The 15777-nt window shown below is 36.3% G+C and overlaps 1 protein-coding gene across 4 annotated transcripts in view; it reads left to right on the forward strand.

Annotated features, from left to right (window-relative positions):
- BRINP3 (BMP/retinoic acid inducible neural specific 3) overlaps positions 1 to 15777 on the forward strand; it is a 378132-nt gene that overhangs the window by 203921 nt on the left and 158434 nt on the right. For all 4 annotated transcript variants that reach the window (XM_003264480.4, XM_030818732.1, XM_030818731.1 and 1 more), the window contains one exon: positions 2183 to 2373. In XM_003264480.4, coding sequence (XP_003264528.1) covers positions 2183 to 2373 — 191 coding nt within the window. The remainder of the gene's footprint in view (positions 1 to 2182; positions 2374 to 15777) is intronic.

The raw sequence follows: 15777 nt of genomic DNA on the forward strand, positions 1-15777 counted from the left end.
GTAAATGTTCTGTGTATTATTGAAAGTAAGTTTTACTTGCACTATTCTTAACATAAGGTTTACAATTTATTGATAAGGTCTACCTTATTTTGAGGTTGTATATATTTCTATCATTACTTTTATCCCCTTTGTACCTAGAAAGAAATATGTGTTGAAGTCTCATAATATTATCAGTGTATGTCTATTGCTCCTGTATCTTGTGCTTTATGAAAAGTGTTGCTATTAAAGCAACATTGCAAGTTTCTGTTACTAGCACTACATTGCTATTTTTTCTCATTTAACAATTTTTCACCTAAATTCTCTAATATCAAGATTATTAGCTTTATTTTTAATTTACATTTACCAAGATGTCTCTGTCATTTTATTTTTAATTTTCCTTATTTAGATATGTCTCTTGCATAATGCACAGAACTGCACTCTGAGTACTTACTTAGAGCACCATTCCACTGGTGTTCTTTCTATATCTATCTACAGGGTATTTGTATGTTTTGGCACTCTCATGACTTATCACGTGGATGAGTTTTTCTGATTATTTGGTCATTCTGAGATGCACTTCCTGAAATTTCCTCACCCGTTGATCTTTTTCTTGGAGAAAATGATTGTAGGGGATTTTTTGTTTGTTTATTTTATAGTATTTATGTATGTATTCTTTTTCTCTTTTAGCTACCACTAATCCAAAGCTGTTTTTCATGTACATTACCTAATATTGTTGACGATTTGACCCACCTATTTATTCTTGAAATATATATTTTTTCTCTAACTATTCTCCTTCCTCTGACGGATTTCTAATATGCATTTTGGGGTCCAAATACCAACAAGGAATGTGAGTTTTAGAAATAACATTTGTTGAAACCTATTTCTGAGAGAAGCTGACCTGATCTCTGGTAGACATGTAAGAGCTCTTACTTAAGATTGGATTGTCACCTGGGCTATGTCATTTTAAAATTGATATTATTGTAAGGAAGGGAGGAAATGCAAACTATTCTATTAGACAAACTTATTTGCCTTTTCATAAAAGTGACTTATTAGTTTATAAATGGGCACAATACTACCCAAACAAAGGGGTTCCTGAAAGAATGAAAACAGCAAGTTTGGCAATTATGTGCTAGATGAGTATCCAATAATATGTTTGTCAGAGGATCACAAGTTCTTAATGTCTAACTTCAATGACCTGGATTTTTGTCTTTTGAACATTGAAAAGTTCAGCTTAATTGTAATACACTTTACGTTTTACGTTTGAGAACCAATTGCTACTACCTAAATCCTACATTGATTTCAGTGTTTTTCACACAGTGTATTAACACACAATGTTTTAATATATCCTATGCAAGGAAATTCTGAATTTATTACATATATATACATACCTGTATATGCATACACATGCTTTATCTGAATTTTAAAGGTGCAGATGAAAACTAGTGCTTTGTCATGTTTCCATTTGGATATTCTATTCTATGGTAAAAATTTCTGAGTAAATACAATTTCTTTCTTTCTTTTTTTTTTTTTTTTTTTTTTTTTTTTTTTTTTTTTGAGACGGAGTCTCGCTTTGTTTCCCAGGCTGGAGTGCAGTGGCGCGATCTCCGCTCACTGCAAGCTCCGCCTCCCGGGTTCACGCCATTCTCCTGCCTCAGCCTCCGGAGTAGCTGGAACTACAGGCGCCCGCCACCACGCCCGGCTAATTTTTATATATAGATTTAGTAGAGACGGGGTTTCACCGTGTTAGCCAGGATAGTCTGAATCTCCTATCCTCATGATCCGCCGCCCGCCTCAGCCTTCCGTAGTGCTAGGATTACAGGCGTGAGCCACCGTGCCCGGCCCTGAGTAAAATACAGTTTCATTTTATGCCCCTCACTTGTTTGTTTTCCATAAATTAATTTTGTTTTGGACCATATGAGTGTTATGCTAAACTATGTTAGAAAGTCAATAAAATCCGGAGAAACTGTTCTGCAAAAGCTAAATATTTGACATTCAGTAACTATCTATTTAAAGTGACCAATATCCCAGGCACTTTTTGAGGTACTTGAGATATATCTGTGACCAAAAATAAAACCCCTTGCCCTTTTGGCATATATCACTCCTTTATTTTATTATATCCATAAGCTAGACCTTTCCACCTGCAGATAAGTTTAAAAAAAAAGATTTTAAGTGGAAAACTGAATAATTTGAAATATTATTAATGCAGGAGAGGAGTCACTCACAATTTTTGTGGACAAGCGGAAGTTGAGCAAACGAGCTGAAGGAAGTGATTCCAGCACCAATAGCTCTTCGGTCACTCTGGAGACGCTACATCAGCTAGCCGCTTCTTATTTCATTGACAGGGACAGCACTCTTCGGAGACTTCACCACATTCAAATTGCATCCACTGCCATAAAGGTAAGAATGAGTTTACGCTAAAATTATCACCTTCCATTGTTTGTTTCTTCTATCTCCAAAAGGCATTTTTATGCATTTTCTTATTCCATGAATTTAAACAATTATTTTATAAAAATATATTTACAATTTTCTTGCTTTCAATTATGTAATATATTTAAGATAAAATTGTATCTATTTCAATATAATATTTACTTGATAAGTAGGTCAAGATTGTTCATGGTTAAATGTAATGAAAGTATATTTGAATTGTATGAATTTATCTTGGGGTACACAGACTCCCTCACAAGGTAAACATGAATACAAATGGTTAAATGTAATTAAAGTATATTTGAATTGTATGAATTTATCTTGGGGTACACAGACTCCCTCACAAAGTAAACATGAATACAAATTTGTTTTAATAACATCAATTTCTTTTATAATTCTCCTTAATTTATTTTACCCATTTAAAAATACTATTCTGAGAAGACAGGCTTTATCAGGCTTAAAGTCGTCCATGGCACAAAATATTTTTAAGAAGTCCTGCTTCATAGAAAATGACCCCTCAATGTTTTTAAGATATATTAAGATGTACAGGTGCATGGTTATATGGGTTTCTAGGAGGCAAAATATACCATAATGTAGAATTGGTGGATTAATATTATGTGTTCACTAAAGTCATTTGACTTTGAATACACTAAGGTTGACTTTATCAAAACTGAGAAGAGAGGAGAATAATTTCGTTCTGATTTTCAAAAGAAAAAAAGAAAATGAATGAGAGAAAGAGATTGAGAAACAGGAGAAATTGTTGTCTCCTAAACAATAAGTTTTAGACATATTCTCTGGCAAATTAGGTCAATGTAATTTCATTTGTCAAATGGCCATTGTAAAATTAACAGTGTCAGAAGAGTATGATCCTAGCCTAAGTTAACCATAACAAAATAATAGAGAGAGAGCATTTTGGAGTGTTTCAAATCTAACCTTTCATAGTTAACACAAAAAATAATGATTAAATGTAACGTTGTATTACTTTATGAAACTAAAATTAATGTGTGTTCATTTTTGTGTCAGTTGAAAAGTTACTTAGGCCGGGCATGGTGGCTCATGCCTGTAATCTCAGCACTTTGAGAGGCTGAGGCGGCTGGATCACTTGAGGTCGGGAGATCGAGATCATCCTGGCTAACACGTTGAAACCCCGTCTCTACTAAAAATACAAAAAATTAGCTGGGCGTGGTGGCGGGAGCCTGTAGTCCCAGCTACTGGGAGGCTGAGGCAGGAGAATATCATGAACCTGGGAGGCAGAGCTTGCAGTGAGCGGAGATCACGCCACTGCACTCCAGCCTGGGGGACAGAGCGAGACTCCGTCTCAAAAAAAAAAAAAAAAAAAGTTACTACTTCAACTTTAACCCATAAATGGGTTAGAATGCTTGGAAGATTGCTCCAAGTATATCTTTTTGTTCGGGATGTACTGGAGAAAATTAAAGGTGATGTGGAAATGCCTTTAGCTTAAGGGTTACACAAACAATATGACAAAATCCTAATATTGCTAGTAGATGATGTTGGGAAACAGACTTCAGTTGACACAAATCATGCAATATAGTTAGTTGGCTTCTGACTCTAGGACTAATGTTATACTAAGTAACAAGTGTATAAATAGTATTTATGCTGTACAGATAAAAATGTAGCCAGCATGAATGCAGATGTTTCAGTTAATTTAAAAATTTTGTAAGCTGTTGTTAGAGAAACTTAGCTTGTGGTTGCTGAGGAAAACTAAACTTTTCCAGACATCAATTTCAAGGATATAAACAGAAAGTGGTCAAACTGTGTTTTCTAATAGAAGAAATCATTGCTGTAAATGATTTTATTATATAGCTATTGATTTTTGTTGTTGCTGTTCAGCACCAAGTGTGTCTGTGAAATTATACAACAGTTTTTGTACTCTAAGTAAGAAATATGCAGGCACATTTCATGTCAAAACATAATGGGTATTTGCATATACTTCTCTTCTCCCACAGGAGAAGTATGTGGCACAAATATATATACGTTTTAATGAGGCATACTGTTGTATACAGGCATTGTATTTAGACTCTGTTAATACAAATGGAAATAATGATGATTCATTAAGTCTATAACCTAGCTGTGTGGTGGAAACCAGTCCCAAAGAAGTGACACTTATAGGAAGTGTGTCATCTAAGCAGTTCTGAGAAGGAAGAAAGAGTAATCTGGAATTTGGGAGTCAACAGACTCACCTTGACAGGGCCACGGGGAATGCCCATTGTCCGTTAACCATGGAAAGGAGTTCCAGTGCTCATAATAAAAAATGATTTAAAGTGTGTGTAGAGTGGCTGGAGATGGGAGGAAAGGCGGCTTTATATTAGGTGGAGGAAACAGCAAACAGTGGGAATGATACAGGGTCTATATCATTGTGAACAGAAGTACCCATCTTGTGCTGTAACTAAGGAAAAAAGGAAATGAGATAAGCACCAGCTGGTAACAACACAGCCAAGAATACAGGCATGGAAATTCATAGGGAGTGCAAGCGTGAGGTGGTGAGGTAGCGGGGAATGGGAAAGAGTGGAGAGCAATTACACCTTTCAGGGTTTAATTTAGAGCTAAGGGGAATTTCCTTCTGAGGCAGCTGTGATTTTAAGTAGCTGATGATTTTCCAGGCCAAGATTAGCTGCACTCAGGGTTATTATGAAGGTTCCAGGGAAAGGCATTGTGCTTGTGTGCTGTGTTCAAGCAAGAGTGGAGCCAGAAACCCATGACCATGTGCACTGCAGGAAGTCCCCAGCTCTGAGTTACATGAACACTGATGTGTCTGTGCAATTTTGTATGGAGAGTATCTTTTATTTTTATTACTTATGAAATGTGTCCCTGCACAGGTAAAAGGTGTCTCTCTTCATTTATAAGTATGACTAAGATTGTAAGTGCTTAGAAGTAAGTATAAGGAACTGAGTAGATGTGTGAGGGGACTTCGGTAGGCTGGATCCAAGGGTATTCAACTACTGAAATCTTTTCTAGTTGAATAAACAATTCGACGTAAAGTGCTCTTGTAGTCTCTGAAACCAAGATCTTAATTCCTTTACTACATACCTAAAGGTTCAGTGCATTGCTTGTATGCTTTAAATTGTCAAACTAAGGATAACAAGATTCACAATTTCTTGGATTTGGTAATGTAAGTTGTGTTTTAAGTGACATATAGTAGGTATTTAATTTCTAGAGCAAATGTTGAATGAAGTTGTTCTGTGATTTACAGAATTTAGGAGACAGATAATTGAAAAAAATAAAGTAAATAGAATTGTTATCAGGTAACAGCAAAAATATAATTAGATCTACAATATCATGCCAGCTTTTATCACGCTAATTCTTACAAATCACAAGAGTTAAGCAATTTAACTATGAGCCAGCTTCTAGAAAGTGGAATAAAGCAATTTGTTTGTTTTGTCTTTTATAATTATGAATATAAATGTAGACTATACTTTGTTAATATGTAAATAGAAAACACTGACACAAACATCCATAGCTTAATTAATTGCCGTACTCTTGCAATTAACAGTGTTTATATCAAATATTATTTCACAATATTATTTGTAGTCAATAAAATGTGAAGTGTAATGTTTAGAGTTGGTCATTATTTTCTGAAGACTCAATTCAATTGACTTAAGTTATTCAAAAAATTATACTAACATATGTTTATTTTTAAATAGTCTAATAAACATTAATGCTATATAATTGATGGTGATGAGAAAAACACAACACACTGTATACTTTGAAAGGATATTTAATCTATCACCTGATGTATTATGTCACACATATTTTCAAAGAGAATTTTATTATTTTAATTTTTAGAAATAATGCACTGAGTAAAATTAAGTTTTTATAATAGGATACTACTGAAATATTTTTAAAGTAATTATTTTCAAAAATAATTACTGATATGTTACTGTGTCTCTTGTATTCTTCAAATGTAGAAAGGATAATCAGATAGCTTTCAGAATTATAGTGTTTGGAAAGTTTTGAGCAGCAAACCTAGGAATAAGTAGAAACAATATATTACAATTAACTTGAAGGTCAGTATTTCAGCTTAAAAAAATCAATCTCGAAATGATTTTTTACTGCTGCATAGTTAAGAGTGTTGCAGGTGATGTTGAAAAGAGGCACTAGAGATAACTCTAAATTTACATTTCTGAAATTATAAAATACATTACATTAAAATTTTTAAAGCTATTTATGAAATTAAACATGACAATACTTTTCCAAGAAGCAGTTTTGATAAGTAAATTATTTGTTATTTAGGGGTAAAATCAGTAAAATGATAATATATTTATTTTTAATTTTACCTCTCTCTCTCTCTCTCTCTATATATATATATATATGTTTTTAAAACTTACTTTAAGAATACCCAAGAAAATATGCATATGAACCATTTATAATTGTTGCACATTTTATATTTTGCATTTATAGGAAAGATTCATATTTGGTACTCTTTTTGATTGTATATATTTAAGGTGTACAACATAGTGTTTTAATGTATTTAAACATAGTGAAATGGTTACTACAGCCAAGCAAATTACCATACCAATCATCTTTTCATCTTACATACTTTTTTTCTTTGTGGTGAGAGCAGCTAGAATCTATTCTCTTTGCAAATTTCCACTAGGCGATACAATATTTTTAACTATAATCTTCATGTCATACATTGGATCTCTACATTTATTCATCCTATGTAGCTGCAACTTTGTGCTCATTGACCTAATATCTTGTCATGACCTCCCTCTACCACCTCTCCCATCCGGGTAACTACTCCGTTTTTGCTTTCTTTTCCTTTTTCTTTTTTTTTTTTTGGTTCTTAAGTTGCTTCTTGTTTTTGTTTTTGTTTTTAATTTCTTTTGAGACGGAGTCTCGCTCTGTTACCCAGGCTGGAGTGCAGTGGCTCAATGTTGGCTCACTGCAACCTCTGACTCCCAGGCTCAAGCAATTCTCCTGTCTCAGCCTCCCAAGTAGCTGGGACTACAGGCGCCGGCCACCACGCCTGGCTAATTTTTGTATTTTAAGTAGCTACTGGGTTTTACCATATTGGTCAAGCTGGCCTTGAACTCCTGACCTCAGGTGTTCCACCCACCTCAGCCTCCCAAAGTGCTGGAATTGCAGGCGTGAGCCACCGTGCCTGGCCTTCTTTGAGACTTTCTATTAGATAATGTTATCTGCAAACAGAGATAATTGTACTTCTTCCTGTCCAGTCTGTATTGCACTTTATTTTATTTATTTATTTATTTGTTTATTTATTTATTTATTTATTGCCTGATTCTCCTGGTGGTGAGAATAGAAATTCTTCCTTTGTCCTGCTCTTAGGAAGAAAGTATTCCTTCTCTCACTATTATGTAGGATGTTATCTGTGGGTTTTTCATTCATGCTATTTAATATATGGAGGAAGTTCTTTTCAATTCATAGCTTGGTGAGTGTTTTTTACATGAAAATGTGTTGATTTTGTCAAATGCTTTTTTATATCTATTAAGCATGTAATTTTTATTTTTTAATTCCATTTACATGATTTATTACATTAGTTGATTTTAGGATGTTGCATAAACTTTGCATTCTTTGGGCTAAATCTCATCTGGTCAATGTGTATATTTCTTTTATATGTGGCTAGATCTAATTTGCCAGTATTTTGCCGAGGATTGTTATGCCTACATTCAAAGTGGATATTGGACTATATTTTCCTGAGATACATCTGTCTGGTTTTGGTACGCAGTATTATTGGCCTCATAAAAGGAATCGGGAAATATTCCTTCCACTTCTATTTTGTGAAAGAGTTTATGAAGAATTGGTATTAATTCTTCCTTGAGTTTTTGGTTGAATTTAGTGGTGAAGCCATCTAGATGTGGACTTTTCTTTGTAGGTAGATTTTGGTTATTAGTTCAATCTCTTCACTAGGTTTATTCATACTGTGTATTTCTTCTTGAGTTCAGTTTCAAGAACTTAAGGGGCTCAAGAGATCCTCCAACTTTGGCCACCCCAAGTGCTGAGATTACAGGCTTGAACCACTATGCCTAGCCCTTGTTCAGCTTTATCTTGTAGCTACATGGCTCTTCCAAACATTTATCACTCTTCTCACCAACTCTATCCAGGCTTGGCCCTTCTAAACCTGAGCAATGACCTTCATATTCTATGTGATTAAGGAAATCAAGGTCATCAGTTAAGAAGGTCTCTGTCTTCCTAGAAATGTTTCCATTTCATTGAAATTATACAATTTGTTGGCATGCAATTGTTCATAGTATTTCTTTAATACTCTTTGTGTTTCTGTAAGGCCAGTAGTAATATCCCTAATTTATTCCTGATTTTTAGTTATTTCTAGTTTCCTTACTTTTAGTTACATTAGTTTTCTCTTTTTATCTTCATAAATCCAGGTAAACATTTTTTTTCAACTTTGTTGCTCTTTTCCAAGAAAGAGCTTTTAGTTTCATTGAATTTTCTCTATTTTTTTTATTTTTTTATTTTTCAAATGAGTTAATATTTGAAAAGCTCTTAAAACAATAACTAGTGCAGTATTTGGGTGGGAGTGTCCCGTTTTTCCAGGTACGGTCTTAGCAAATGACACACCAGATTATATCCCGTGCCTGGCTGGGCGAGGTCCCATGCCCACAGAGCCTTGCTCACTGCTAGGGCAGCAGACTGAGATTGACCTGCAAGGCAGCAGCCTGGCAGGAGGAGGGGCATCCATCATTGCTGAGGCTTGAGTAGTTGAACAAAGCAGCTGGGGAAGCTTGAACTGGGCGGAGCCCACCGCAGTTCAGCAAGGCCTGCTGCCTCTATAGACTCCACCTCTGGGGGCAGGGCGTAGCTGAACAAAAGGCAGCAGAAACTTCTGCAGACTTAAGCGTCTCTGTCTGACAGCTCTGAAGATAGCAGTGGTTCTCCCAGCATGGTGTTTGAGCTCAGAGAATGGACAGATTGCCTCCTCAAGTGGGTCCCTGATCCCCATGTAGCCTAACTGAGAGACACCTCCCAGTAGAGGCCAACTGACATCTCATACAGGTGGGTGCCCCTCTGGGATGAAGCTTCCAGAGGAAGGAACAGGCAGCAATATTTGCTGTTCTGCCACCTCCACTGGTGATACCCAGGCAAACAGGGTCTGGAGTGGACCTCTGAGCAAACCCCAACAGACCTGCAGCTGAGGGATCTGACTGTTAGAAGGAAAACTAACAAACAGAAAGGAATAGCATCAATATCACCAAAAAGGAAATCCACACCAAAACCCAATCTGTAGGTTACCAACATCAAAGACCAAAGGTAGATAAAACTAGAAAGATGGGGAGAAACCAGAGCAGAAAAGCTGAAAATTATAAAAACCAGAGCACCTCTTGTCCTCCAAAGGATCGCGGCTCTTCACCAGCAACAGAACAAAGCTGGATGGAGAATAACCCTGAAGTAGGCTTCAGAAGGTCAGTAATAACAAACATCTCCCAGCTAAAGGAGGATGTTCGAACCCATCGCAAGAAAGCTAAAAAATTTGAAAAAAGATTAGACAAATGGCTAACTAGAATAAACAGTGTAGAGAAGACCTTAAATGATCCGATGGAGCTGAAAATCATGGCACAAGAACTACATGACACATGCACAAGCTTCAATAGCCAATTCGATCAAGTGGAAAAAAGGGTATCAATGATTGAAGATCAAATTAATGAAATAAAGCAAGAAGAGAAGTTTAGAGAAAAAAGAGTGAAAAGAAATGGACAAAGCCTCCAAGAAATATGGGAATATGTGAAAAGACCAAATCTACATTTGATTGGTGTACCTGAAAGTTTCAGGAGAATGGAACCAAGTTGGAAAACACTCTTCAGTATATCATCCAGGAGAACTTCCCCAACCTAGCAAGGCAGGCCAACATTCAAATTCAGGAAATACAGAGAACACCACAAAGATACTCCTCGAGAAGAGCAACCCCAAGACACATAATTGTCAGATTCACCAAGGTTGAAATGAAGGGAAAAATATTAAGGGCAGCCAGAGAGAAAGGTCGGGTTACCCACAAAGGGTAGCCCATCAGGCTACCTGCAGAAACTCTACAAGCCAGAAAACAGTGGGGGCCAGTAGTCAACATTCTTAAAGAAAAGAGTTTTCAACCCAAAATTTCATATCCAGCTCAAACTAAGCTTCATAATTGAAGGAGAAATGAAATCATTTACAGACAAGCAAGTGGTGAGAGATTTTGTCACCACCAGGCCTGCCTTACAAGAGCTCCTGAAGGAAGCACTAAACATGGAATGGAACAACCGGTGCCAGCCACTGCAAAAACGTGCCAAATTGTAAAGACCATTGATGGTAGGAAGAAACTGCATCAACTAATGGGCAAAATAACCAGCTAACATCATAATGAAAAGATCAAATTCATACATAACAATATTAACCTTAAATATAAATGGGCTAAATGCCCCAATTAAAAGACACAGACTTGCAAGTTGGATAAAGAGTCAAGACCTATCAGTGTGCTGTATTCAGGAGACCCATCTCACATGCAGAGACACATAGGCTCAAAATAAAGGTAGGCAGGAAGATCTACCAAGCAAATGGAAAGCAAAAAAAAGCAAAGGTTGCAATCCTAGTCTCTGATAAAACAGACCTAATCAACATCTACAGAACTCTCCACCCCAAATCAACAGAATATACATTCTTCTCAGCACCACATCACACTTATTCCAAAGTTGACCACATAGTTGGAAGTAAAGAACTCCTCAGCAAATGTAAAAGAATAGAAATCACAACAAACTGTCTCTCAGACCACAGTGCAATCAAACTAGAACTCAGGATTAAGAAACTCACTCAAAACCACACAACTACATGGAAACTGAACAACTGGCTCCTGAATGACTACTGGGTAAATGACGAAATGAAGGCAGAAATAAAGATGTTCTTTGAAACCAGTGAGAACAAGGGCTCAACATACCAGAATCTCTGGGACACATTTAAAGCAGTGTGTAGAGGGAAATTTATAGCACTAAATACTCACAAGAGAAAGCAGGAAAGATCTGAAATCCACAATTAAAAGAACTAGAGAAGCAAGAGCAAACACATTAAAAAGCTAGCAGAAGAAAAGAAATAACTAAGATCAGAGCAGAACTGAAGGAGAGAGAGACACAAAAAAACCCTTCAAAAAATCAATCAATCCAGGGGCTGGTTTTTTGAAAAGATTGACAAAATTGATAGATCGCTAGCAAGACTATATAATAAAGAAGAAAAGAGAGAAGAATAAAATAAATGCAATATGACAAAAGGGATATCACCACTAATACCACAGGAATAAAAACTACCATCTGAGAATACTATAAACACCTCTACACAAATAAACTAGAAAATCTAGAAGAAATGGACAAATTCCTGGACACCTACACCCTCCCAAGACTAAACCAGGAAGAAGTTGAATCTCTAAATAGACCAATAACAGGCTCTGAAATTGAGACAATAATTAATTGCCTATCAACCAAAAACAGTTGAGGTCCAGATGGATTCCCAGCCAAATTATACCAGGGGTACAAAGAAGAGCTGGTACCATTCTTTCTGAAACCATTCCAATCAAGAAAAAAAGAGGGAATCCTCCCTAACTCATTTTATGAGGCCAGCATCATTCTACCAAAGCCTGACAGAGACACAACAAAAAAAGAGAGAATTTTAGACCAATATCCCTGATGAACATCAATGTGAAAATCCTCAATGAAAAATACTGGCAAACCGAATCCAGCAGCACATCAAAAAGCTTATCCACCATAATCAAGTCAGCTTCATCCCTGGGATGCAAGGCTGGTTCAACATATGCAAATTAATAACCGTAATCCATCACATAAACAGAACCAATGAAAAAAACCACATGATTATCTCAATTGATGCAGAAAAGGCCTTCGACAAAATTCAATAGCCCTTCATGTTAAAAATTCTCAATAAACTAGGTATTGATGGAATGTATCTCAAAATAATAAGAGTTATTTATGGGAAACTCAGCCAATATCACACTGAATGGGCAAAAACTGGAAGCATTCCCTTTGAAAACAGGCACAAGACAGAGATGCCCTCTCTCACTGCTCCTATTCAGTGTAGTGTTGGAAATTCTGGCCAGGGCAATCAGGCAAGAGAAAGAAATAAATGGTATTCAATTAGGAAAAGAGGAAGTCAAATTGTCCCTGTTTGCAGATGACATGATTGTATATTTAGAAAACCCCATCGTCTCAGCCCAAAATCTCCTTAAGCTGATAAGCAACTTCAGCAAAGTCTCAGGATACAAAATCAATGTGCAAAAATCACAAGCATTCCTATACACCAGTAAGAGACAAACAGAGAGCCAAACCATGAGTGAACTCCTATTCACAATTGCTAAAAACAGAATGAAATACCTAGGAATCCAACTTACAAGGGATGTGAAGGACCTCTTTAAGGAGAACTACAAACCACTGCTCAACGAAATAAAAGAGGACACAAACCAGTGGAAGAACATTCCATGCTCATGGGTAGGAAGAATCAATATCGTGAAAATGGCCATACTGCCCAAGGTAATTTATAGATTCAATGCCATCCCCATCAATCTACAAATGACTTTCTTCACAGAATTGGGAAAAAAAAACTATTTTAAAGTTCAAGTGGAATTAAAAGAGAGCCTGCATTGCCAAGACAATCCTAAACAAAAAGAACAAAGCTGGAGGCATCATGCTACCTGACTTCAAACTATACTACAAGGCTACAGTAACCAAAACAGCATGGTACTGGTACTAAATCAGATATATATAGACCAGTGGAACAGAACAGAGGCCTCAGAAATAACACCACACATCTACAACCATCTGATCATTGACAAACCCGACAAAAACAAGAAATGGGGAAAGGATTCCATATTTAATAAATGGTGCTGGGAAAACTGGCTAGCCATATGTAGAAAGATGAAACTGGATCCCTTCCTTACACCTTATACAAAAATTAATTCAAGATGGATTAAAGACTTACATGTTAGACCTAAAACCATAAAAACCCTAGAAGAAAACCTAGGCAAAACCATTCAGGACGTAGGCATGGGCAAGGACTTCATGACTAAAACACCAAAAGCAATGGCAACAAAAGCCAAAATATTCAAATTGGATCTAATTAAACTAAAGAGCTTCTTCAAGGCAGAAGAAACTGCCATCAGACTAAACAGACAACCTACAGAATGGGAGAAAATTTTTGCAATCTACCCATCTGACAAAGGGCTAATATCCCAAATTCACAAAGAACTTAAACAAATTTACAAGAAAAAAAACAAACAACCCCATCAAAAAGTGGGCAAAGGATATGAACAGACACTTCTCAAAAGAAGACATTTATGCAGCCAACAGACACATGAAAAAATGCTCATCACCACTGGTCATCAGAGAAAAGCAAATGAAAACCACAATGAGATATCATCTCATACCAGTTAGAATGGCAATCATTAAAAAGGAAACAACAGATGCTGGAGAGGATGTGGAGAAATAGGAATGCTTTTACACTGTTGATGGGAGTGTAAACTAGTTCAACCATTGTGGAAGACAGTGTGGTGATTGCTCAAGGATCTAGAACTAGAAATACCATTTGACCCAGTGATCCCATTACTGGGTATACACCCAAAGAATTTTAAATCATGCAACTGTAAGACACATCCACACATATGTTTATTGAGGCCCTGTTCACAATAGCAAAGACTTGGAACCAACCCAAATGTCCATCAATGATAGAATGGATTAAGAAAATTTGGCACATATACACCATGGAATACTATGCAGCCATAAAAAAGATGCGTTCATGTCCTTTGCAGGGACATGGATTCAGCTGGAAACCATCATTCTGAGCAAACTGTCACAAGGACGGAAAACCAAACACCGTATGTTCTCATAGGTAGGAATTGAACAATGAGAACACTCCGACAAAGGGCGGGGAACATCACACCCCAGGGCCTGTCGTGGGGTGTGGGGCAGGGGGAGGGATAGCATTAGGAGAAATGCCTAATGTAAATGACGAGTTAATGGGTGCAACAAATCAGCATGGCACATGTATACCTAAGTAACAAACCTGCACGTTGTGCATGTGTACCCTAGAACTTAAAGTAGTATAATAATAATAATAATAATAAACTAGCATCTGAAAGTGCTATGCAACATAATGTTATCGAGCACTTGTTTTATTACATAAGTAGTTTATTCTCTCAGCTCTCCAATCAGAGCTCAGTATAAGATAGGAGCTCAATAAATGCTAATTGAAATTAAATGAACCTAACTCAGCATGAGCAGAATTGATGATGTTGTGGCAATCAGAAACTGCAGCAATCCCAGTGTTTCAGATTGCTAAAATTAGTTAAGTGGTAACAACTTTAGCATGTATGCTGAAACAGCTTTGAAAATTTTCACAGGAATCCCCAATAGGCCTTAATCTTTCTACATCCTCGTATTTCTTCTGCTTCAGTGTAGTGGAGTAACAGCTCTTTCAATAAGCAGAAAGAAAACTCGATACTCTCTTTTGGAAATACCTTATTTTTAACAACACACAGTTGCTATCTATTTTCATAATAATTCTGTATATTCTACATCATGGTCTCCAATGCATCAAGATCACAGCACAGCTAAACTAGGAAATCCCATCAGTGTAACTAATTGGTAAAGCTCTTTGGCAGAATCTCTCTCATTTTGAAGTGCTCACAGAACTGAGCATGGAACACAGCAGCATTGTAGATGCTGACACTCAACAAATATTTGTTGAATGTATTTTGGTGAATTTGTGAAATATCAGCTGCCAGTAATAAAGGTGCTTAGAAGGAAAAAATATATTTATAAACTATATACAAAGTGACTTTTTCTTAAATCTGTGTTACAGTGTATCTGACAAACCTTCAGTAGAGAGACTTGTGTTCTCTCATCTATTGAATGAATAAGAACTCAATGTTTTCAAAATCATCTTTTTATTAATCATCAGTGTCTGAATAAAGAGAAAAACTGGATTAGTTTGCCTACATTTGATAAGATCTCTGGTAAATAAAGAAACTATTTGTTGGTTTTGAAATGTATGAGCATGGTTTATGAGCCATCTCTTTTTATGTTTTTTTGGTGGTGGTTGTTAAAGAATACTGTTAAATATCATATTAAGTGAAATGAAAAAAACATCTTTGCATTCTACTCCTCCCATATTGTTCTGAAATTGATTTATCTACCTGTCAATAGATGCTACACAGTCATTATTAGATATACATGCTTTTCCTCTATTTATTTTATTGCATTCCTAGGCAGAGAGTTAAGTGTTCGACAGAAGTATCTCCTTATTTCCCATTTCTCTACACAATTTGTACATACCCCATCGTTCAGCATGGCATATGATATCAGAAATAGGCTGAAGAGAAGAGAAATGAAGAGCTCTAATTCTGGAGCTACATGGCCC

The sequence above is a fragment of the Nomascus leucogenys genome, chromosome 9 (assembly GCF_006542625.1).
Source record: "Nomascus leucogenys isolate Asia chromosome 9, Asia_NLE_v1, whole genome shotgun sequence".
NCBI classification, from domain to species: domain Eukaryota; kingdom Metazoa; phylum Chordata; class Mammalia; order Primates; family Hylobatidae; genus Nomascus; species Nomascus leucogenys.